We start from the raw sequence: 22633 nt of genomic DNA on the forward strand, positions 1-22633 counted from the left end.
CATAGGTTATCTGAAGAGTATGTAGAAGACCATAGAGTTAAGTTATTGATTAAAGAAGATAACATTCATAATATGAACCAGTTGTTTGAACATCCCAGCCTAGATAAGTGTATCTTATGCAAAAATAATATTCTGGACAGCAATATCTGTCTACATGCAGTGTCATGACTGACACTTTGCACCAGAGCTGCCTGTGGCTGCCTTTTTTTCAGGTGATGCAAGCTTATTGCTGCCTACAGGCTTCAGTAAATTCTCAACTCTTAGTTTAATGGTTTCACTGTGACTTGTTGTCTTCTAAAAGTACAGGAAACTTTTCTCAAATCTCAATTGTTGTTTTAAAGGGTGTCTGAATTTAAATATTCCTTTATGGAATATTTTGGTTACCTAGCTGCTTTCCCCTGGCATAGGGCAGGGCAGCAGCTGCTACAAACAAAAGGAAATAAAAGTTTTGTCTACAGAATTGTTCTGGACTTTCCTCCTTCACGGACAAGCTTTGATTTGACAGCAGACAGAAGCTGCCTCTCCTTGATGCAAATGATGCAGAATGGTGGCAGAAAGCACTTTGTGGGCAGGTGTTTTTGAAAAAGGCTGATGTGGTTTCTTATCAGATCACAGATGTGTGGCCTTAGAACAGTTCTTCCAGCTGTTGCAGTTGGAACAAACTTTTCTGCGAATTCTAAGTTTTTCAGAAACAGCTTGAGGGATAGACAGGATCAGTGATGGAATATCTGATGGGTTTCTGTGTATTTCTTGGAGGACTCTAAATGACTAGTTCATACCTCAGTATTCATGCAAGAGTCTAAATGGAAGTATTATGTGTTGCACTTGTGCAATTATCCGGCAGCCCTCTGCCCCAAACTCTGCAACAGGGATGCTGAGGTAGCTGTAGACCCTAGCAGGTCTACAAATTAAGGTCCCATCCCTTATTAAGAGACTCCTTTCTGCTTACCTCTGGGAATAACCAAACAGCTGAGAACTATTTAGAGATCTGAAGCAAAAGGCTTAATTCCAAAATTAAGTCCCCTCTTAGTAAACATTAGGTATGTGTGATCTTTTGTGATCAGAAAAACTTTGGTGTAGACCAGAATGTCTTTAAGGATGTCTCAACTATTTATGTTAAGTTCCTACTGCTGCCTTTTCTCTATCTGTGCTACTATTCAGGTTTCTTCTTTTGTCCTGGAGGGGTCATCTCTCCCATCACTGAGGAGGAGTCCTTTGATGATTGCCCCCCAATTTTGAAAATAAAAGGAGCATGGATAACCAATCATAAAGCTAGAGGAAGGCAACATTTTTGGGTGACTATGGCACTCTTGAGCTGCCATAATTTCCTCCTTGTAGTCAGCAAATTAATTCAGGTCTCTTGACCTACAGAGGTCTGTGCAGCGCTCAGGAAGTACCTGAGATTTTTATATTGGTCAGAATTGGTGTTTGTTCACATATTCACATTATCATTACATGTTACTGTACTCAGAAAGTGGTGGACAGAGGCTACAAAAATTTACAAGGACCCCTTATTTTATCTAGTCAGTGGACTCTAGTGATGTCATCAGCATGATGAACATGATGAATGCCCTCCAAATCCAAAATTGGTAATTTTATGGGAAAGTACAGGAGCCTGTCACCAATCTGAAATGAAGGCAGGTCCTCATTACTTTCTCCTGAGGCTCATTCTGTGACAGTGGATGCCACTTGTGACTTTACAATTGTGTGTTCCATCACTGTGTGGTAGGGGTATACATCTGCAGTCTCTGTGAAGAAGCAGTCAGACTTGTAAACTGCAGGTTCAGTTATGGGATAAACCTTCTGTGTGTGCTTAGCCCAATTCTTAATAAAAGGTCTTGAAAGGAGGCAGTCCTGGATCTTCTTGATATGGTAGATTTTATGTGCTCAATCTTGTTACCTGGTTTATTTTGAAGGCTTAATGTTTTCCAGAGTCAGGGAAAAAAAAAAAAAAAAAAAGACGCAAAAAGTTAGCTCTGGATTTGGTTATTTTTTTTGTGTGTGAGAGATTTAATTAAGATATTACCATGGTTCAGTCTTCCCTGGATCAAAAATCCAAGATTTGAAATTAATAACCTGCGATTTTTCATCATTACTAAAACTAAAGAGCCTTTGTTGAAAGTTATAAAGCTGGATACGAATTCATATAGAAAAATAAAATGTCAAAACATATGTAGTGAAACAATTCTTAAGAATGATATATATAAGTGTTCCAGCAGTTCAGTACAGACAATCCTCAGGTAATTCTATGAAATTTTAGTAACACTGTGACATATTCTTTTTTCTTTAGTAACACTTCCAAATCCATTTCAGCTTGAAAATTACATCAAGAAACTTGATATACACTGAAAGTGAGATGATATCTCATGTATTACGTAGGTAATACAAAACTTCTTAGGAATCTATTTTTCTTCTCAGGAACTGGATAATTCAGAGGAGAAGAAGACTGTGCTAGTAACAGCTCCAGGACCTACTGCAGCTTCAAAAAGTGTTGTGGAATTCGCCAGTTCTTCACCAGCTCCCAAAAAAGCCCGGGATGATAACAGCCTTGTGCCTCTTATCATTCCTGTGTCTGTGCCAGTGAGAAAAATTGACTTGCAGAGCCTTGAAAAGGAAAAGTCTGAGGATGGAAAGCTCCAGAGAGGCCAAACAAGCGATCGAGCTCCTTGTGAAAGGAAGCCTTCTGTGATAGTCACTCGGAGGCGATCTAATCGTAACACTAACATGGAGACCTCGAGTCAGGTATGGATAGACTAAGAAACCAAAGTTGAGCCACATCTGTTAGATTTAATCACATAGTTTTTAGCCATGAACTTTTCTATTAAAGTAGCTTGATCTCAAGGCTTGAACTTGGAATGTATGTAGTCTGGGGATTTTTTTAATCATAATATTGCCATATATTTGGACATTGCTGGCTTTTCATGACCTATAGCTAATGCTAAGTCAGGCAGTGCCTCACTAAATTCACTGAACAATGAATAAAGCTAGATGGTCAATAAGACTAGCATAATTGTCTGTGTCCAGAGTGTTTTCTTCATACATACATAAATACCAATAAATTCTAAGTAGTGGACTTCTCTCTCAATGTGAACAAAATTTGAAGTGAAGATTTATTCTCAGGCAATTAAAACCTTTAACTAAGTTCCGAAGGTCAGCACTTGGTTGTTCTCCTGCAGCATGGTAGTGATGAGTAGGTGGTTGATTTTTTTATTTTCCCTTTCTTCTATCCATAAGTACAGCAGAATGTTCAGATATCAGAGAAAAGGCATCTGGGGAGGTTTCTCTGCATTTAAATGCTTGATCATCTAATAAAATACTGTTATATTTTCTTCTGTTCTCTTACCACTCTTTGGTGTCACTGTGTATCTGTATAAGGGTTCTGTGTATCTGCAGCAGGGTTCTGCTGTGCTTTTTTGTTCTCTGTTAAAGCTGCCATGAAGGTTGGACCAGATGTACATGTAGTTCTTGTAAAATATAACTTCATAATCACATGAGCTAGAACTGCTACCTAACAGTTCCTGTGTCCATTGCATTCCACTCCTCTCACTTTCCCCTTCTGCTGATTGTTGAAAAATCCTCCAACTGTTCTGTGCAGATTTTGAGCTGCCATGGAAAAATGTCATCTCACTGAAGTTTTTCAGTCAATCTGAGGTTTTAAATTAAATTAACAATATAATTTTTTTTATCTTATCTTTTTTATCTTTTTTTATTTTAACAGCATGAAGATGCTGTTCCAAAGGATGAAGCAGAGGGCTTTGCCCGAAAACCAAAGCAGCGGCCAAGACCCGAGCCACTCTTCATACCACCAAAAGCTGGCACCTTTATTGCACCACCTGTTTATTCCAACATTACTCCGTATCAGAGCCATTTACGGTCACCCGTTCGTCTGGCAGACCATCCTTCAGACAGGAACTTTGAGCTACCTCCTTACACTCCTCCACCAATCCTTAGTCCAGTGAGAGAAGGATCTGGGCTGTATTTTAATGCTATCCTCTCTTCAAGCAGTCATTCGGTTCCACCTCCAATGACTCCCAAAAGTGGTCACAGAACTCTGCTTAGATCAAGTAAGTTTCATTTTAACCTTCCAATCTTGCCTAATTGGTGATTAGGAACTGTGGAGCATTAGGAGGAACGTCATGCCCTTAGGAGGTGTGGTTGTGTGAAGCTGGAGCTTCTTCCTGATTGTTTGGGGAGCCAGAATAGAGGAAATGCAGTGTTGCTCCATCTGGGCTTGGATGTTAAAATGCATTCACAAAGAACCTGCAACACCCCCTGCTGACGTTCTTGGGAATGAAAAATCAGTTCCTCTCGCAAATTGTCAGTATCTTGAACTGAGGGGAGGAAGGCAAGTTCCCGGTCATCTGAAACTCCTTTATTTTGCCTGGGTACCTGTCTTGAGAGATGGACAGCTCTGATTAGATTTGCAATCTGTGGGAAAAGTAAATCTCAGATGTGGAACTGAGCAGTTCTTTCTTCTTGTTGCAGACAGTGCAGAAGTTACTCCTCCAATTCTTACGGTGGTGGGGGAAGCCACCCCAGTCAGCATTGAACCGTAAGTAGCTGGTAGATTCAGAGTCCCGTAGTAAAAGTGCTTCCTTGCTTCCTCCTAAACCTTCAAGCTGCTCCCTGTACGACCAACATATCTCTTAGAAGCATTAAAACCATTCTTATTGGTGGTTCAAAATATAAGTTGTCTTAATTAAAAATTACACTACATGATGAGTAGTGTTTGTTTGGGCAAATGTAATTCTGGTGACACTGACTGCTTTCTATTACTGCTCATCTGTTTCTGGGCTGAATTACTGTTAGTTACCTAAAGGTGAATCTGCCCTGTGTTGTGTACAAGCGCTTGTTTGTATGTTGTGTGCTTGTTTTAGGGTGGGAAGGTGACACTCCTTTAGAGGAAGGATGGAATATTGCATGGAAAACTGGAGTTAGCTCTCACGTGGACTGGTCCGATCATGGGTGTGTTGTAGCTGCAGCACAGCTGTGAACACTGCGCTCCCCGCAGGCGAGCTCAGCCTGAAAACGTTTCAGCCAGTGGCATATGGGATGTGTGCCCTGAGTTAATCAGCCTTGCTAGTCTTTAGCTGGTGTGTGCTGCGAAACCTCAGACATATGTGGACACAGCAGCAGTAGGGAACACAGTCTGGAGATACTGAAGCTGGAATTGTGAGCTTAGGCTTGGTGCCAATCCTGCTAAATCTGAGTAGAGTTGCAAATGTCTCTGCATAGCTTTGCCAATGCTCTGGCAGCGTTATCAGTTCAAGCTCAGTACTGCAGAACTACAGCAAAGAAGTTCCAGTTCATTATTACACCTAATTAATGAACACCTACAAAATCTAATTGTGGATCTTCATGGCATGGAAGCACCCATATGGCACAAAAACACTCACATGGCTCTGCATCTGACTCTGCAGTCAGGAGTCTCTGCTGTAACTGCAACATACCCTGTAACATTTGAGATATTTAGCTCAAACTTTCCCCAGGTAAATGCAATGCTTCTTTTGCTTTTATCCAAAATGGTTTCTATTTTAAAAATGGACTGGAGCATTTTATTTTTTCTCTCCCTTTTTCCATTCTGCCTTCTTGTTTGGAGCTCAGTTTTCTGCACTTGTGGAAGCAGCTTGTCCTGAGCAAATGTTGCAATTGTGAATGAATGTAGATTTTTCTTGTCACCTTTACAAACCTCCTCTAGACCAGGCCCATTCATTGAAATAAGCGTATTTATTATTGTATAAATTTATTTTGGAAGTTGCCTAATTCATCTTTTTCCTATTGGTTCATTTCACATTAATCCAGGGGAACTTCTTAAACAGATTTTTTTTGTGTCCCTCTCAGGTCTTGATCTTTGACCTCTCTGTGGTGCAGTTGTCTTTCTTGTGTCTGTTGGCTTAAATTGCTGAAGTTAATGACATAAAGTTAGTTGTGATTTTAGTTGCATGTGAAAATTTTCAAATTTGTTGCTGGAAATGTCAAACCGTGGTAACTTAATAGTGCAAGTTCATCTCCTTTTGCCAAAAGGTTGCAGAGTTGCCTTACTGTCATCTTAAGTCTTACTGAGCAGATGCTTGTGCAGGTAGATAGCTTTTAACTTTTAATGACGATAACTTAATAACCTGGTGTCATTCTGTGTTTGACAGCACTGTTGTGGTCAGTTATGTAGACATATCTTCCTTAAAGAAAATATGGCAGGAAGCACTTTTTTTTAGAAGAAAATGTTTAATTTGCTTTGTAGTCTTGTCAGAAGTTGACTCTAACTTGTGACTACCCAATATAGCATTCTTAATTGCTTGTGCTTTGCCAAACCTTCTGTTAATGCTTCTCAAAAGGTTATTTAATTGCAGTGATTTGAAATAGGAAATGTGATAATGTGAAGCTTAATTCTTTGTGAAATGGCACAATAGGCAGCTGTTGTCACAGATCCTTGTGTCCTATTGGTTTTGTAGTTCAGTTGCATCAAAGTCGTGGGGTCACTGCTGAAGTAGGCAGCCTTAAATATACACGTGATGCATCAGCTCTGAACTGCCTTCCCAGTTCACAGCCTCAGCTCTGGATGTTGTCACACTCAGCTCCCATGGCATCCCAGGAACACCATTGGTGCTTACAGGCAGGAGCTCTTGATGTATTGAAATCTAAACTTCATCAGTCAAGGAATAGAAGAATAATGCAACTCGAATGGATCTCTGGAGATCATCTAGTCCAAGCCCCTGCTCAGAGCAGGCCAAATTTAGGTTACCCAGGGCAACTTTTATGGTGGAATTCCAGTTTTATTTGGGTGTTGCAGGTATAAGGTGTAATTCAGTTTTTTCTAGCCCAGAGATATCAAATTCCAAGTTCAGTTTCAAAATGAAAAGCAACTTTCAAGAGGGCCCATGTTCTTTCCCTCCATATTTTCCAGTTGTCACTGTTCTTCTCAGAAGTGAGGTCAGAGTAGCCTGTATCCTGAGACACAAAGTCTCCCAAATTTCCCAGTGAAGTTTTTACTGCAAAAACACCTTTTCATCTGTTTCCAGGTGACAGCAAAGTGTCAGTTTCAAGCAGTCATCACTTCTAAGGCAGATTATAATCCATAACCCTTTTCTCCTCTGTGAAACTGCATGCCATAACAGTAAGCAAGACTAATCGCAATGAGAGGACTCCACACGAACATTACTCTGCAGTCCATCTCAGTGTTCTCTGAAAGGAGGGGTGGTTTACCAGGGTGGTTATTTGACTTTGCTTTTTTAGCAAGGTCTTCTCAGTCTTGCATGAAATCTCTTACTTTTCATTTTTATTCTGGACTGTGCTTTTTCTGTCCAAGATGAATAGGACAAGTGAAGGAAAAATGGAAAATTAAATAGTATTATAAACAGACTTTTGTACCTATAAAATACTCAAAATCAAACCTAAATGTTTTCTTGGGGTTCTTCATTCTTCATGTATGTTCCACTTCAGTGTGCATTTGAAATGAAATTATTTTTGAGAACCAGCTACTGAAACAGTTGTAACAAGGGGCATCAGAGATGTGACATTTTCAACTGCTTTAGTTCATCCCTGCCCATGGCTGTGATTTGAAATGTGTAATGTCCCTGTCACTTTACCTTCAACAGGTATTGGAAATAGTGTTTTTGGGGAAAAAGACAGATAGTATATGGCAGCCTGCTTAAAACTTCCCTGCTTACATCTATCATGCTTATGGCTGTCATCTTACCATCACCTACTGAGAGGAAGTTAGCATCAGTCTGTGCATGTAGCAGATTCTGAAGGAAGGAATCCAAGAAGGAATCCCACCTCTCTTGTGTGGAGCTGCTGCTGAATGGGTGATGAAGTTGGAACAAGTGTATAGGACAGTTAACTTCTGCATCGTTTGGTTTACACATGGTTGGCATTTCTCAGAAGTTTTTGTTACTATTCCTTATTGCACTAGATCATGCTCCTTCTCTGGTAATTGTGCTAGGTGTGGGGCACCAAGATTTGAGAATTATAGCAAACCTTGCCCTGAGCAGGGAGTTTTACTTTTTTCTAGTGAAGCAGCTCCAGAATTTTATTATCCTCGTGGGATCTGGGCACTGCCTGATCTTCTCTCCAAAAAAGAGCTTTTTTCTCTATACTATGTCAAGATCTACCAGTGTGGTGCTGACTGACATCTGAATGAGGAGCACTTTTTCATTAAGTACATACTAGAACAGTCTTTCAGCAGGGGTTCTTACCCACCTCTGTGCACAAAATCACGTTTCCTAGTTCAGAGCAGAATCTCTGTGGATGGTCACTTGACTTAAATTTAGTGCTCTGTGGGTTGCATGTAGTGAAAAATCTGTCTGCTAATTCAGGTGTATGAGATTGCTGCTAAAAGGATAGGACTTGGGTTTGGTACAAAATGAGCAATACAGGTTTCATTGTTTTATATTTTAGGTTTCAGTTGTTAGAAAGAATACCTAGAAGACACCAGCTTGTGCTAAGATCATAAAGGATCAATTTTGATCCTGCTTTGAATGGGAAGTTGGACCAGATGGCAATGTTTAGGTTGAAAACAACTTTCAGAGACTCTGGTTCAGCTGTTGGCTGACAAAATGTTAATACTAAAACAGGCTCACCTATTTTATGCCTGAGGAACAAGCCTGCCATAAGAGGACCTTGTATGAAAGCTTCTCAAAAAGTGATGATTATTGGAAGCTAATAACTGTTCTTTGAGCAGCTATTAGGGGATGCTAATTTAAATACAGGTTCAACCTATGCTCATGAAAAAATGGAAACTGGTAATAGATGTAAAACCTCTCAACTTCTGAGTTATTTATGTAACTTACAACACTGTTGGTGTTACGTGCAAGAGCCTACCCTTGTATATGCATTTGTTTCTTAGTTTGGTTCTTCATTAGTGTTTCTAGCAGAGATGGAGACTTCAGAGATATTGTAAAGATGGCCTGACTGTAACATCTTTCATTCTCTATAGGCGAATAAATGTAGGAACTCGCTTTCAAGCAGAAATCCCATCACTCCAAGACAGATCTCTGGCAGAAGCTGATGAACATAAAGCAGAGCTGGTGTGGCAGCCATGGGGTGACTTGGAAACCAACAAAGTCACCCAAGAGAATGGTAAGAAGATGGAAGGCTCTTAAAGAGAACAGAGTTGTCACAGTGGTTGCAGGGGTAACCACATATCTACTGTAGGCATAATTAAAAATCTTTTAGGGCTGCCATTCAAGTGACATGTTTGAGTGGTCTTGAAGTTTTAGAAGCAAATCTTGTTTATCAGATTCCATGTGTGGGGCAAGGGGAGGCTGGTAGGATTGGTTCTTCTAATCGTGAAAAAACTGGGACCATTGCTTCTGTCAGGCCAAGAGCAGCCTTTTGGTCAGTGAAGCTTCCTTGGTTTTGTTAACATTTGAAAACCACACACACTCAACTCCTGTATGTTTCAGGGATGTTCTAGATATAATAGTATTTTTAAAAACAATTTTTTGTAGACAGAAGTCAGGATGAGGAAGCAGGAGTTGTGGTGGCTAGTAGCAGACTTGGGGAGCTATCTGCTTTTGTTGCATGTGGGTTGTGGCCTTTATAAATCCTGAAGGGAAGAGGAAGTGGGCAAGCTTGGAAAAAATATTTGGTATGACAGAGAAAAAAGGGTTGTGTGAAATGGAAATTCACAATATAAGGGTGGATTCAAGAAATGTCTGAGGTGAAGGGAGGTGGGAAGACATTAGAGGAGGGAGGAGATTTGCAAGAAACTCCATGTGTAAATAGTGCTGCATGACCTTGTAGTCTAAAGAGTTCTGGGTCCAAATCTGACCCAGATAGATTTGCAAGGACATTCAGCTTTTCTGAGTTTTACTTTCTGTTATGTCTATTCCTCCTTCAAAAGAGACAATTAAGCATGCTTAATTTCCTGTAGGAAACTTCATTTTAATCTTCTTTTCTGAATTTTCTTGGTATCCCTGTGGAAATAGTGGAAAACCTGCTAGCTGCTGCCTGTTCAAGCATTTTTCCTGGGGCTGGAACCAACCAGGAGCTGGCGTTGCATTTCTTACATGAAGAAAAGGGAAGCATTCTGGTGAGTGCCCAGCTGTTCACCTCAGTGTGGTCAAAGATGTTAAGGAAGGTCAGGTAACCTCTCATTCCTCAGAGGAGAGCCTTGCAAATTCCTTTCAGTGTATCTGGTTCCCACTGTTTGATGTCCCTTGTATGTCCCTAAAGTGGGTTCTGACTGATGTACAGTGCAATGTGCACTTACTATCTTTTATATTTCCAACCTGGACATGTTTGGCTTTTTAACAAACACACTGACAGTCTATCAGGGCAAGTAAGCCAGGACTGCTAAATGAGTCTTAGATGTTGTCTTCCTGGAAAGGTAACTATGTAGAAAGGAAAAATAAGAGGCTGGGACTGAAAGCTGAGTCAGAGGGCAGTGTCTTGTGCCTCTGTTTTGGTAGATCCATTTGACTTCTCTGTCTGTGTCTGTAGAACAGCTGTGCTGCTAATTTTATATCAGTATTGTAAGACATGATACACTTTCATTATTGCCCTTTGACACCCTTGGGAGGTAATATCAAAGAGCAGAGCAGAGCAAACAACAAAGCTTTGTCATCCTCTTACAGTTCTATGACTGATTTAACCTGGCATAAATCAGCCCTGTGGTCAGGAGTATCCCACATTTTTGCCTGGCTGCTTTTTTCCCATCCACTGGCACTGACACTTGTGAGACTGCATGGACTTGCATTGGAGAAGAGATCAAACAGAAAGTAGTTTTTGTGTGAATGTGTTAGGTTTCTGCCAGCCCATCTTGTGAATGCTGTTGTTGGCGTTAGGGAGGAGGAGGACTGCCTCTGGCAGCAGGAGCTCATTCTTCAGGTGGTTTAAACTGCCAGTGGAAGCACAATTCCATTGTCTCCTTCCTACAAAATTTGAAACCTTTTCTGGCTTAAGTTAAAACTAAAGAGCAGCTTGAGAGGTGGGGGTTTTGTGTGTGTAATCTTTCAGTCACATGGCTGCTGTTTTATTTTGAAATATTGCTTAGTCAGGTGAGATCAGATTACAATTACTTGGATGTGTAAGACAGGTATCATTTAGGGCAGCATTTTTGGATGTATGTGTAATAGGCCTTTGGTTAATGAGAGGAAACTGATGCAAGGTCTCTATCTATGGAATTAGCTCTCTCCCAGTACCCTGGTGGGTGCGTCAATTCACAGATGCGAAGAGGTGCCAGGAATGTACCACTTGCTTGTGGTAGCCAAGATTAGGTGGGTAGTCAAGAATGTGATTTCTAAAGTCCCAAGTGATAAACTGTGTTCTGGTTCTTTTCTGTTAGCTTGCCACAGAAAGGAGGGATTATCAATTGCCTGATCTTTGTTTTTAATACCCCAAACATTAAATTAATTATTTTACTTGTGTTTATCCAAGGGAGCTCTGACCAAACTGCTGTTGAAGAAGCCAGTGCGACCGCCTTCCCACCCTTTGGCAGATTATCACTACACAGGTTTGTTAACCACTGCAACTCTGTGCTGCCTGCTTATCATACAGGAAATTTTCAATCCTCTTCTGATTTTTTGGGTTACTCTGTTACATTACAAGAAGATTAAAAGAGCAGTCTTCTCTTGTAAGTCAAGTGATGGCTTGCCAGAAATTTTTCTTGTGCTAATTATGAGACTTTAAATGTAAGAAACACTGCATCCTTCTGAACATGTGCATGTGTATTGGGATAGGTATGAGTTCTGATTTTCTTTATGGGGAAAAGGGAAGGTAATCCCTTGCACTGAGCCACAGCGAATGTAGAAAGATAGCCAGTATGTACAAGAGAGGCTGTAGTAACCTTAGAATCATAGCCTCTCTGGCATGAGTTTCCAGGGTGGAGTTAAGCAAGGGTTTTATGGGAAATAGTTTTCAAGCTTGCTGAAGAAGCCTCAGCCAACCATGGATACTTGTTAGTGTTTCTGCAAAATTTAAATGCCATAAGCTGCCTTTGTAGTCTTGCACCTAATTAGAAAATAGTCAGCTGTGTGACACTGACTTCAGTGATCTGGAGTGACCCAAGTCACCTGAAAGACCTGATGTAAAGTGGTAGAGAGACGTCTAATAGCTGGTGCCACAAAGCTTAGAAAATACATTTCTTCATTATTACATATCCCTACAGTAGCTGCTGGCAAATATTTCTTGAATAATATCTATAAGGAAGGAGGGGATTCAAAAATGTGTTTATTATTAGAGGCAAGGAATATTTGAGGAATACTGGAGATGTAGTAAATCTTCAAGTACAGATTTGCTGCTGAAAGAGAAGATCCTGTTCTCCTGCCCCACCATTTCCCTGCTGTAAAATCTTATGACTGGGCCACCACAAAGTGTGTCACTTCACCTTGCTTGGGCAACATCTTAGTTCATCTAATTGAGTGGTTTTTGCAAGCTGAACTGAGTTAATCTGCGGTGATGAGCACTAGATCTAACACAAAGGAGGTGTTGAGAGGAGAGCTGAGGTGGAGCAGTAAGGGAGGAGTTAACAGCAGTCTGCAGTTTTGCTGTAGTAGGTTCAAGGAGGGACTGCACCCTCACATGTGTGTATTGGTCTTATTTAAGGCAAACATGAAGAAAAAGTATGTAGAAGAATAAACATTTGAAATTGTATGGGCTTCCATTACAACTTACTTTTACCTACAGGATCAGACAAGTGGAAGGTTTCTGAAAAAAAGCTGTTCAACAAAGGGATTGCAATCTACAAAAAAGACTTTTTCTTGGTCCAAAAGCTCGTAAGTTACTTTTGTTTGTTTGTTTTTCATGATACATTTTTACTGTTTGTTGAGCATTTAGTACAGGAAGTTCAATCTTGATTTTTCTGAAACCTCAGTTTTAAGCATTAGGTCCTGCACTCAAAAGATTTCAGAGAAATGTCATCATCCAGCACAGCATAAAATCTCACCAGAAAGCTAGAGCAATAATAATTGCTTTGCTGTTGTTGTTTACTTAACCCTGGTACTTAAACTGCATTACTTCTGTCAGTCCATGCTGCAGAGATCTCCTCTGCAGAGCACATTTATAGAGCGCTGGCAGTGTTTGGGTTAAATGGTTTGCTGATAAAACTAAACTAAACTAAAACTAAAAAGAAATACATCTTCACCACTGATGGAGAGGACCAAAGAATGATATATATATATATCATTCATATATATATATATATATATATATATCATATATATATGACATATATGAGAATGATGCATCCTTTAGATCTCTCTTTCCAGTGTTGTGACAATGATAGTAAAAATGATCACTCCCATATTTTGATGAGGTATGACATGTCAGCAAGGGGGAAATCACTGAAGGAGAGTATAGAACCAGGAGCTGCAAACATATTTACTGAATAAATTCCCCAAAGGCATTTAAATTGCAAAAGCTCAGAAGCTAAGAATATATTCCAAATGTTTCAGAAAAATCACTGATGCAGAATATGTAGATGGTCACAAGTCCAGGCTCATAATTTGTCTACCACCATATGCCTACAAAATGCACATGGCCAGAACGGAAAAGGGCTACAAAGCTCCACTTCCATTTTTGGATTGGTATTCTGGTCTGGTCTTCTCTGAAGTGCTGCTGCAAAATAAAGCTCCCCCATAAAACTGAGAGGCTGCTGTCAAGCCTGATAGCTCAACTGGAACATTTCAGAGGGTAAGAGATGCATTAAGCTTAAAATGTTCCAGGTTCTGTCACCTTTACATTAACCATCTTTAGAAAGTTTGTCTTCTAGTTCTTAGTGAATAACAATGGGAGTAGGGGATAGGCTGTGGGATGAGGCAGACAGGCAAATACGACACAGAAAAGGAGACTTGAACAGCATCTGTGGTGGAATGGAGACTACCTAAGGAAAGAAAATACAAAGTGTAATTATCACACCCCTAGTAATTATTTATAAGTCTTTTTAAAATAATGTAATCCATTGAACTTTCATGTTTTTTAAACAACAGATAAAAACCAAAACAGTGTCTCAGTGTGTGGAATTCTACTACACGTACAAAAAACAGGTGAAAATTGGTCGGAATGGGACCTTAATCTTTGGGGACATTGATGGTGCTAATGAGAGATCTATGAAAGATGAAGCTGAAGTTGACATCAAAGTAAGTAATTTCCTAAATTTGTCTCACCTCTTTTGGGCTGTGGTTTGAAGTCTTGTGTGTTGTCTCATTTACTGGTCAAATCAAAAGCACAAACAATCTGGCTTCTCCTCAGGAGTCCAGACTCACAGATTTGTGTCCTGTGTAATGTCATTTACTTACAGACATCAAAATTAACAGTTCCTTTATCTTCTGGTGAAGAGTTCCCATAGGTTTGCACGTGTTCTTCCTCTCAGAAGAGACATCTTCAGTGAGGAACAAGGGCATGTGGAGGAGGAGGAAGAAGAGGAGGAAGAAGAGGAGGCAGAGGAAGGGTTGGATAACAGAAAGAGGAGTGCCGATGCTCTGAAAGATGAACAGACACTACAGGATGGTGCAATAGTAAGTGCTGCATTGTGCATGTTGTGCTTTCTATGCCACCTTCACTCTGCAAATAGTTTAGAAAACAGGTTGGAAGTTCCAGATGCAAAAAGTTTCCATCTCTGACTTTTTCTGGAGCATGAGGTTGGGTTGAGGTAGCTCAGAGTGTTGCTGTCAACCAGACTGTGCACTGTGATGGGAGAACTGGATGTGTTAGGTGGAAAAATGCAATGTATTCTTTGTGGCTGGTGCACACAGAGGGCCATAATGAGAAATGTCTTTAAAATAGCCTGAAGATTTTCTCATTAAATAAAACCTTTGTCTGGAATGAGTGAAGTACAGGAGCTCAGCCACTGTCTTCCTTCTGATGGTGGGTTTAAGTGTCACTTTGCCTTAACTCTTCTCCTCTTTGCAAAGGCCAGCGACACCAATATGAGGAGTCACGAGACAACTGTCACAGGAAGGATTGGGAGGAAGCCAAGGGAGACAACAGTGAAGCCTCGAAAGCCTATTACTGCTCCAGTGCAGAGGAAGAAGAGGAAACAGAAGATAAAATCAGATGCTACCAGTAAAACACAAAATACAGAAAACACATTTCCATGTAAAAAATGTGGCAGGTAAGACCAACTCTGCTTCCAGCAATAGTCACAGAATCACAGTAGGGCATCTCCTGTGGAAGCTTTTTCTCAAATGAGCTTTCTGTCTTTCTATATAGGCCATAGACATTGGCAATAATTTTAATGAATTACTGCCCTACTAATACTTGCGAATTAAGGCTTGTTTTTCTTCAAATGTGATGAGATACCACTTGCATTTCAACTGTGTACAGTGTTTGGGGTTAAGCTGCACTTTAAAGCAGCTGCTGTAATGGTCCTCTGTAATGCTTACATTTTTATAACAAGAAATTTCTATGTATTTGCTAGATCACATATAAAGAACATGGTATAGACTTAAGAACAGAGGTGTAGAAATGCAAGACAGCACCATCATTATAGCAGCAGCTATTAGGCCAGTAGGTACAAAGTTCATCTGGTTAAATTTGCAGCTGTCTTTGGTGGATGTCAAATATATTTGTATTTCCTCACACAGCTTTAGTAGGTTTGTTGCCAACAGAACCATAACCATCAAGAAAATTCAGTTGCCTATATAAGTTGTTTACTCTTAAAACAGCAGGACAAGCAGACAAGGATTCTTAATGGTGTCTGAACTTCACTTGTGGGTCTTGATGCAGAATCCAAATAGTTAATGGTGGCGGAACAGATCACAGAAATGTAGAATCAGAAGGAAAAAGCTCAAGTGTTTCTAGCTCTGTGGACAAGGCTCAGGAGTGGCATTGGGCCATCATTTGCCTCCATGCTTATTGTATTACCGCAGCACAGGGGTACGCCTGAAAACCAGGGCTGTGTTGTGTTAAGCAGCACGTGCATGATTCTGATACCAGCACTGCCCCTCTGAATTCAGAGCTGAGTGAGAAATGGCTACAGTGAGGAATAAAGTGAGTGGTTTGAGGGTGCTCAGAATCTCCTGCCAGCATTGCGCCTTGTGCCGGCACATGGTGCTTGCTGTAGGTGCTCTGTCGCAGTGCCAGCGGGAGTTCCGGAGCTGAAGCTCATGAACTTGAGGCTAGAGCAGCAGAAGCTCTTCTGGAGCAGTGTTGAAGGAAGCCATAGGAGAGACCAGTGCTAATGTACATGTGTGCCTCCCTCAGGGTGTTCTACAAGGTGAAAAGCCGCAGTGCTCACATGAAGAGCCACGCGGAGCAGGAGAAGAAGGCAGCGGCGCTGAAGCAGCAAGAGAAGGAGGCGTTGGCGGCGGCGGCAGCAGCCCGCCGCCAGGCCCAGCAGGAAGAGAGCAGTGACAGTGGGAGCAGCAGCGCCGGGAGCAGCAGCGCCAGCTCAGATGAAGATGGAGAAATATAGCAGCAGGCCAGAAGAGGAGGGAGTAGCAAGGCTGGACCCAACCTCCCTCTTGGTGGTCTCACTTTTATTTTGCTTGCACTTTTCTTACCTGAACCATCAGGTTTTGGTTTCAGTGCTGCCATTTCCTTACGCCACATGTTCCACTTCACCTTGCCAGTACTGACCAAGACAGAATGGTGGATAACAAGATTTGTTTCAACTTGGATTTTTTTTTAAGACTAATAAGATTTCTATTATATTTATAATGATATCAGAGGTACATAATAGAACAATGTCACCTGCAGTGGAAGTAAGTTCTCTCAGGTCAGTCAGACCTTTCTTTTTGTTCTTGTCAGGAATCGTAGTAGTGGGACTCTTGGATATAAAGATTTCCAGACTGGAGCAAGAAAATGAAGCTCTGCTCTGAGCTAAGTGTATCCAGTTACTGTGACACTGGTGATTTCTAGCTGTTTCCTTTCTCAGCAAGTTCTTCTTCCTTTTATGCTTTCCTGCCTCTGTTTCGCAAAAATGAAAAGTGGGATGAGCAAGACACTCTTCTTGCTTTTGAGAGGAGGTTTTATTTTTCAAATGGAAGCCTGAGGTCAGTTATCTTATGGCATTAAGAATGTAGCAATGGATATAAAAATATCCTGCGGGATTAGAGTAACCACAGGCCATGCAGGTTGTCTCATCTTGGAAAACAAAATAGTCAGCCTTTGATTAACTTAAAGGAGTCTGGGCTTCACAAAGTGCAATTTGAAATGAAAACTGCTGGGTTTGAATTTACATGAATGGGAGCAAAGTTTGTTTGGTGAAAATGAACCCAGATCTTCTTGTGTGCCAGATTGTGTGCACCTCAGAAATGGGAGGAGTGGACTCTCATCTCCAGCAGTGATCCCTCTGTGAATGTTTTTACCTCTCAATATACTCTTCTGTCCTGTAGCAGCCTTCTTTTACTCCTTGAAATTGCCATCATCAAGCTTTTATGACAGGGCCCTGGTTTCCCAGACAGTTGCTGTCAGACTGTATGTACAGGAGAAGCTTGTCACCTATTTGCACACCAGTGGCTGAGCACTGCTGCCTGCTGGGTTGTCCTGCTATGAGCTGTGCTCTTTGCTGAAAGGTGAACTCCTCCTTCAGAACTGACACAATCTAGTAGCCCAAAAAGTCTGGGCACCAAAATCTGCTGGTGAAAGAGAGTTAAAAAGAAGTGGCCAAGGTGACAGATGTTAGATTTGCACAGGATTGTTCTGTACGTCTTTATAGCCCACATTTGTCATTATTTTGTAAGGATGCAGAGAATCACTTGTGCTTGGCCAGCTGGTTCCATCCTGTAGCCCAGCTCCCTCCCTCCATCCAGTCCTTAGGAGCAACTGAGCCCCAGCTTCTCAGGTGCTGGCACTGTGTCAGACCAGACCGTACTGAAGGAGCTGATCACTCCTGCCTTCCCCAGCAGGGATCCAAGACATGGTGTTGTATGTGAGCTACAGAGTGTGCCTGACTGGCAGAAATTTTTTTTTTCTTTTTAAATCTTGACCCTTCCAGCTGCTAGATAAATTCCTGGTTAACTATAGAAAGAGGCTACAACTCCAGCATGTCATGTGTCAGTCTTCTTGCCCTGTAGTTTTATGCAACAATGATGGCTTCACTCTTTTGTTTGGGAGGCTGTGCATCGTGTATTTGCTTTGACATACCCATGCCTTTGCACAGAATCACTTTTCTGAATAGCAGAAACAGTTACTACTCTTACAGAATCAGGAGGAACATCATTAAGGACTGCACTCTTCGCAAAGTTGACACTTTCACTTTCACGTTTTGTCAGGATTGTATTTTTTATTCCTATCAAAACTGGGGTTCCTTTCAGCATTTTGTTGACTGTTCCAAGCTCCTACATTGGATGGATCTTGTTGACTAGTTTTTGTTACCAAGAAGCACATAGCACATCATGAACTGTTAAAATCATTCAAAAATTGCAAAGAACTAAAAGCTCCTTCTTTAAAAAGAAGCTTAAGCAAATCAGTCTTCCTCTTAAGGATTTCAGTGTTGATTTTTATCTTTTTTTCTTTTATAAATTGGAGAAAATGCTTGTCTGCAATTATCTTAGGGCCCTTGGAGAGAACAGAAGCTTTAGCACCCTGTGTCAGGAGGAACAGTAGGTGAAGCTACTGCAAGAATTATTACAGTCTTCCAAAGGCCAGATCTTTCACTGATTCTCCCTATTTTAGGAAATTGATACAATTTATCTCTTGTCAAGGACAAGCCATTGAGGTGCTTTAGAACAAATCAGAAATTTTCTTTACTTGCATAAAAATGTTGTGTGTATTATGTGCTGATTCCAGTACTGGTTGTTTCTCTCCCACCCTGCTGCAGTATAAGTAGAACAGAACAGAAAAACTGGACACAGTCTGTCACTGGAAAAAAATCAGAAAAGGGCTTTTTCTGAGGATAACCTCTCTAACAGCTGTGGGTTAGCAGGGCTGACCACAATCAGGTTAGATGTGCCAAGTAAGTGACATCAAGTTGGAATGTTTCTGAGCATACTTCCAAATTGCTAGTAGCCACCAGAAGACTTCTTTTCTGGCATGGTAGTAAGGAAAACAGCTCCTCCAAGTGTCATCTTAAAAGACAAACAAGCAAACCAAGCCTTCTGTTGGCTTACAGTTGGAGTTTGGAATTGATCCTGCATTTGAATTAGAGCTTGCCTACTAGCAAAAGTTGGCAGGTAATTGATTTTTTTAAAAAGAACAAAACCTAAACAACCAACCCCCAATTTCTGTGGACAAAGCATTTAAATGGAATTTGTCTAATCTGGAATGAGTTATGTCCCTACTCTTTGTGGGGGAAAAATAACTTCAGGGGCTCTTTACTGCAGCACAGTGTTAATTTGTGTTATTCCAGTTAAGATTTAAAAACACCCACTCCAAACAAAATTCTTGCAAATGTTCTGTTGATATGTCTGTTTTAAAACTCCATGCTCATTATTTTCCATCATTTAAAGGCCTATTGATTGATTGATCCCCATTTACTGTAAGGGTTTGCTGCTAATTTAGAAAACAGGCAGTAGAAAGACATTAATTTGAACAAGATGTCTCTTCGCTTTAGTTCTTTTACATGGGAACAAATATTTATGGAATGCAATTCTGTAAATGTGTACTAATAGATTTGCATTTTACAGTGCAAGATCAGACTTCTAGGTGGTCATATACCACCTAGTCAGATGGCTGTCTTTCAAATCATTACCTACTTGAGTCTTGATGCCAGCACTGGGCACCACAGAGATGCAGTGACAGGTCAAGTTTGCTCTGATCACGTCCTTCTGCCTGTGCTTCTGCCTGACCTTTACAGATAGATTCAGTCTTTCAGGTTTGTGATGTGCATGGGATAGCATCTGAGTTTTGTAAGACTGTGTGTGTATGTAATTACTAGATAGATGCATGCACTTGTGATGCATATCTGATATAGTTGCAGGTGTTTTGCAGTCTAGCTGCAAGAACCTCTCTGCATTTTAATTTATTTGATGTTTGTTCTTTTACTGATACAGTTGATGGTATCAGAGAGAACTTGTCTCTGTAAGTTGAAGGCCTACAGAATTTCACTCAGCTGTGCAGGACCATGGCATTTTGCTGGCTAGAAACAGGTAGGGATGTAGCTGCTCACAGGCAGAACAAAGATAGAAACTCAAAAGCTCAAACGTAACTCATCTGTTAAACCCACTCTAGACAAAGTCGAAATTAACTAAAAATACTCTGATTTATCAAACTGAGGCTTTTGGTCATTTTTATCATTGCAACAAGCTTAGATTAAAACCAACACGTTTCAAAAAGTGTTTCTTAAATCACAAATGTTAGCTTTCTTGCTCTCAGCAGTTATACACTTCTTAATTCTCTTTCAGGCAGCAGACCAGAAGGTTCCTACAGGTACATACAGTATTTTAAAGTAACGGGAGTAGGAAGGACTACAGCCATAGGAGTCCTGTCTGCTTTCATACAATGGCACATTTAGTCCCGTGCCATATTCTAGTTCATATTCAAATATTCATATTTTAGTCCAGAAACCATATTCTAATACACATTTTTCCCCACAAACTTTCACCCTGTTTTATCTTTGGATCTATGTCTGGAAGTTTATTAAGCTTTAAAGAGACAGAGAACCAAGTCTACAAATCATGTTTGATTTCTGGGGGGGTGAGTTTCTATGTAAATTTGTCACTTGGGTTCAGCTACTTTAGTTTTCCTCCTCCTCTCCCATGTCATATGTTAGGAAGACACAAACTTTGAATCCCAAGCTGTCTAAGGATCTTTCTTTCCAAGACTAAGATTCCACTGACAGCTGAGCCTGAAAAAACCCTTAACTTCTCCAGATTAGAAGACAACATATATTTTTATAGAAACGTAATTGTGTATTTTAAAAAAGTTTCCTGCAACTTCTCCACATGTATTTTCCCCTTGTAGTTCAGATTTGATATAAACTTCTTTTGTGTTCATTCTTTTTATGTTCTGTTTTTAAATTTGTAGTCGAAGCTTTGGTGTACTGTACAGGAGCAGTCAGCCTTTGTAATTACTGTATAAATGCTTTATAATAAAGTATATTACTTTTATTTTAACAAGTGAGCAGACACTTCCTTTTGTGTGTCTGCTGCCTAGGGCACCTTTTAAAAGACTGTTACATGTTTAAAATGTACATATATAAATATATTTACCTGTTGCTGTACAGTTGTGATAGACTGGACTGAATTTATTTTTTGTGTGCTTTTTTATAAAATATTAATACACTAAAGGAAATCTTGCAGATGTGATTGTAATGTACTATGTAACTTATTTACGTAATATCCTCTATATATCTAAAAAAACCTTTTATTAAATGAGGTTTAAAAAATAGTTTCTTAGCTGAGTTTTTTGATGGTATGAGGGAGTGGCCAGGGGCTTGTGCAGGCTGTGACGCACAGGAGGCTGTCCCAAGTCCTGGCTGGTCTGCTCTCTCTTCATATTCATTCACCTGTGTTTTCCATAGCAGCCCTCGAGGCTGTTTCTCACCTCTGCCCTGAGATGCCTGCCATGTGTTTTATCTTACATCCAAGAAAGTAACTGGCACATGCAGGTGTAGGAGACCAGAGAAATCTGAAGTTCCACTGCTTTACAGAAGTGTTGATGAGATGTGTGTCCCACTCCAAGCTGAGCACCCTCCCAGAAAAACAGAAACAACTTTGACAGTGCTAGGAATTTCTGGGGAATAGTTCTAGGTCTGCTGTGCTGTAAATAAAGTTGGTGGGATTCTGAAACTTACCTGAAACTGCAAAGACCATGGGCAAGGCAAAGCCATCATGGAGTAACTCAGTACCTGACGGGCCCACATCAGATGTGAATTCTGGGAAGGCTTCAGTTGTAGATCATATTGTGTCACACTTGTCAATGACAAAGTTTGAAAAAAACTTTTAGTAAATACTGTCCTAAAGGCACTTATCTGTTCCCTGCATCTAAAGTGGGGTTTAACAGCTTTTGTAACATGGCACATATTTTGTTTCTTCTGGCAGCAGTTAGATCTCTTGCTGTGGATTTAAAATAAGCTTGTATCTATCCTCCAAACATCTTCTGTTTTGGTACTTTACCTTTTAGTTAACTAGGCTACACAGGTGTTCTCACACCTATGGGCATGATGTCTTTAAAAGCTACAAATGCTACATAAAGCAGATAGCAGAAATGTGTATCAGTGCCTGGCTGGTCTCCTGTGAGACTGCACTTAGGATCTAAGGCAGCACACTTGTTAATTTATGCTGACCTTTTTGTTTCAATATTTTTGACAAAGCTGGCAGGAGAAAGACTCCTGCCAGAGAGAGCCCAAAACATAAAAACGCTTATTTTTTTCAGCTCAGTGTAGAAGTCCTTGCTTTAGTTTAGTCTTGTACCTGTGGCAGTTGATCAGCAATAGTGTCTGGAGAAAAAAGTATTTTGCTTGGTGTGTGAAGAGACAGGGAACACCTGTCTTCACTTGGAATAACAGACCAGGACTTTAAGGCTTTAAGTCATCCATCTGCCTCCCTGTCAAAGCCAGCTGGCGAAAGTGCTGAAGTTTAGTACTTTGCACTAAATCTGAGGCTGTGCAAACAAACCTTGGACAATGAAAAAACCCACACATTTGGAGCAATTTGGGTTCTATCTTTTTTTAACTGCTGGATCTAAGTCCAAGCTTCTGGAAGTTATTTTACCTACTGAAAGAAACCTTATAAAGCATTTTAGTGATTAGTAAGCTTTGAGTTATTGGTACTGTGAGGAGTTCTGCAGTAACTCCCTATGTGTTTTCTAAATA

General features: G+C 40.5%; 1 protein-coding gene across 4 annotated transcripts in view; it reads left to right on the plus strand.

Annotated features, from left to right (window-relative positions):
- The window catches only part of MIDEAS (mitotic deacetylase associated SANT domain protein), a 53340-nt gene extending 32135 nt beyond the window's left edge, over positions 1 to 21205 (plus strand). For all 4 annotated transcript variants that reach the window (XM_058844585.1, XM_058844601.1, XM_058844612.1 and 1 more), the window contains 11 exons: positions 2419 to 2742; positions 3719 to 4064; positions 4486 to 4552; positions 8933 to 9075; positions 9927 to 10030; positions 11377 to 11452; positions 12625 to 12713; positions 13926 to 14075; positions 14274 to 14453; positions 14850 to 15049; positions 16141 to 21205. In XM_058844585.1, coding sequence (XP_058700568.1) covers positions 2419 to 2742; positions 3719 to 4064; positions 4486 to 4552; positions 8933 to 9075; positions 9927 to 10030; positions 11377 to 11452; positions 12625 to 12713; positions 13926 to 14075; positions 14274 to 14453; positions 14850 to 15049; positions 16141 to 16351 — 1890 coding nt within the window. In that variant the 3' untranslated portion in view covers positions 16352 to 21205. The remainder of the gene's footprint in view (positions 1 to 2418; positions 2743 to 3718; positions 4065 to 4485; positions 4553 to 8932; positions 9076 to 9926; positions 10031 to 11376; positions 11453 to 12624; positions 12714 to 13925; positions 14076 to 14273; positions 14454 to 14849; positions 15050 to 16140) is intronic.
- Positions 21206 to 22633: the final 1428 nt, after the last annotated feature.

Source organism: Poecile atricapillus, chromosome 1 (genome assembly GCF_030490865.1).
Source record: "Poecile atricapillus isolate bPoeAtr1 chromosome 1, bPoeAtr1.hap1, whole genome shotgun sequence".
NCBI classification, from domain to species: domain Eukaryota; kingdom Metazoa; phylum Chordata; class Aves; order Passeriformes; family Paridae; genus Poecile; species Poecile atricapillus.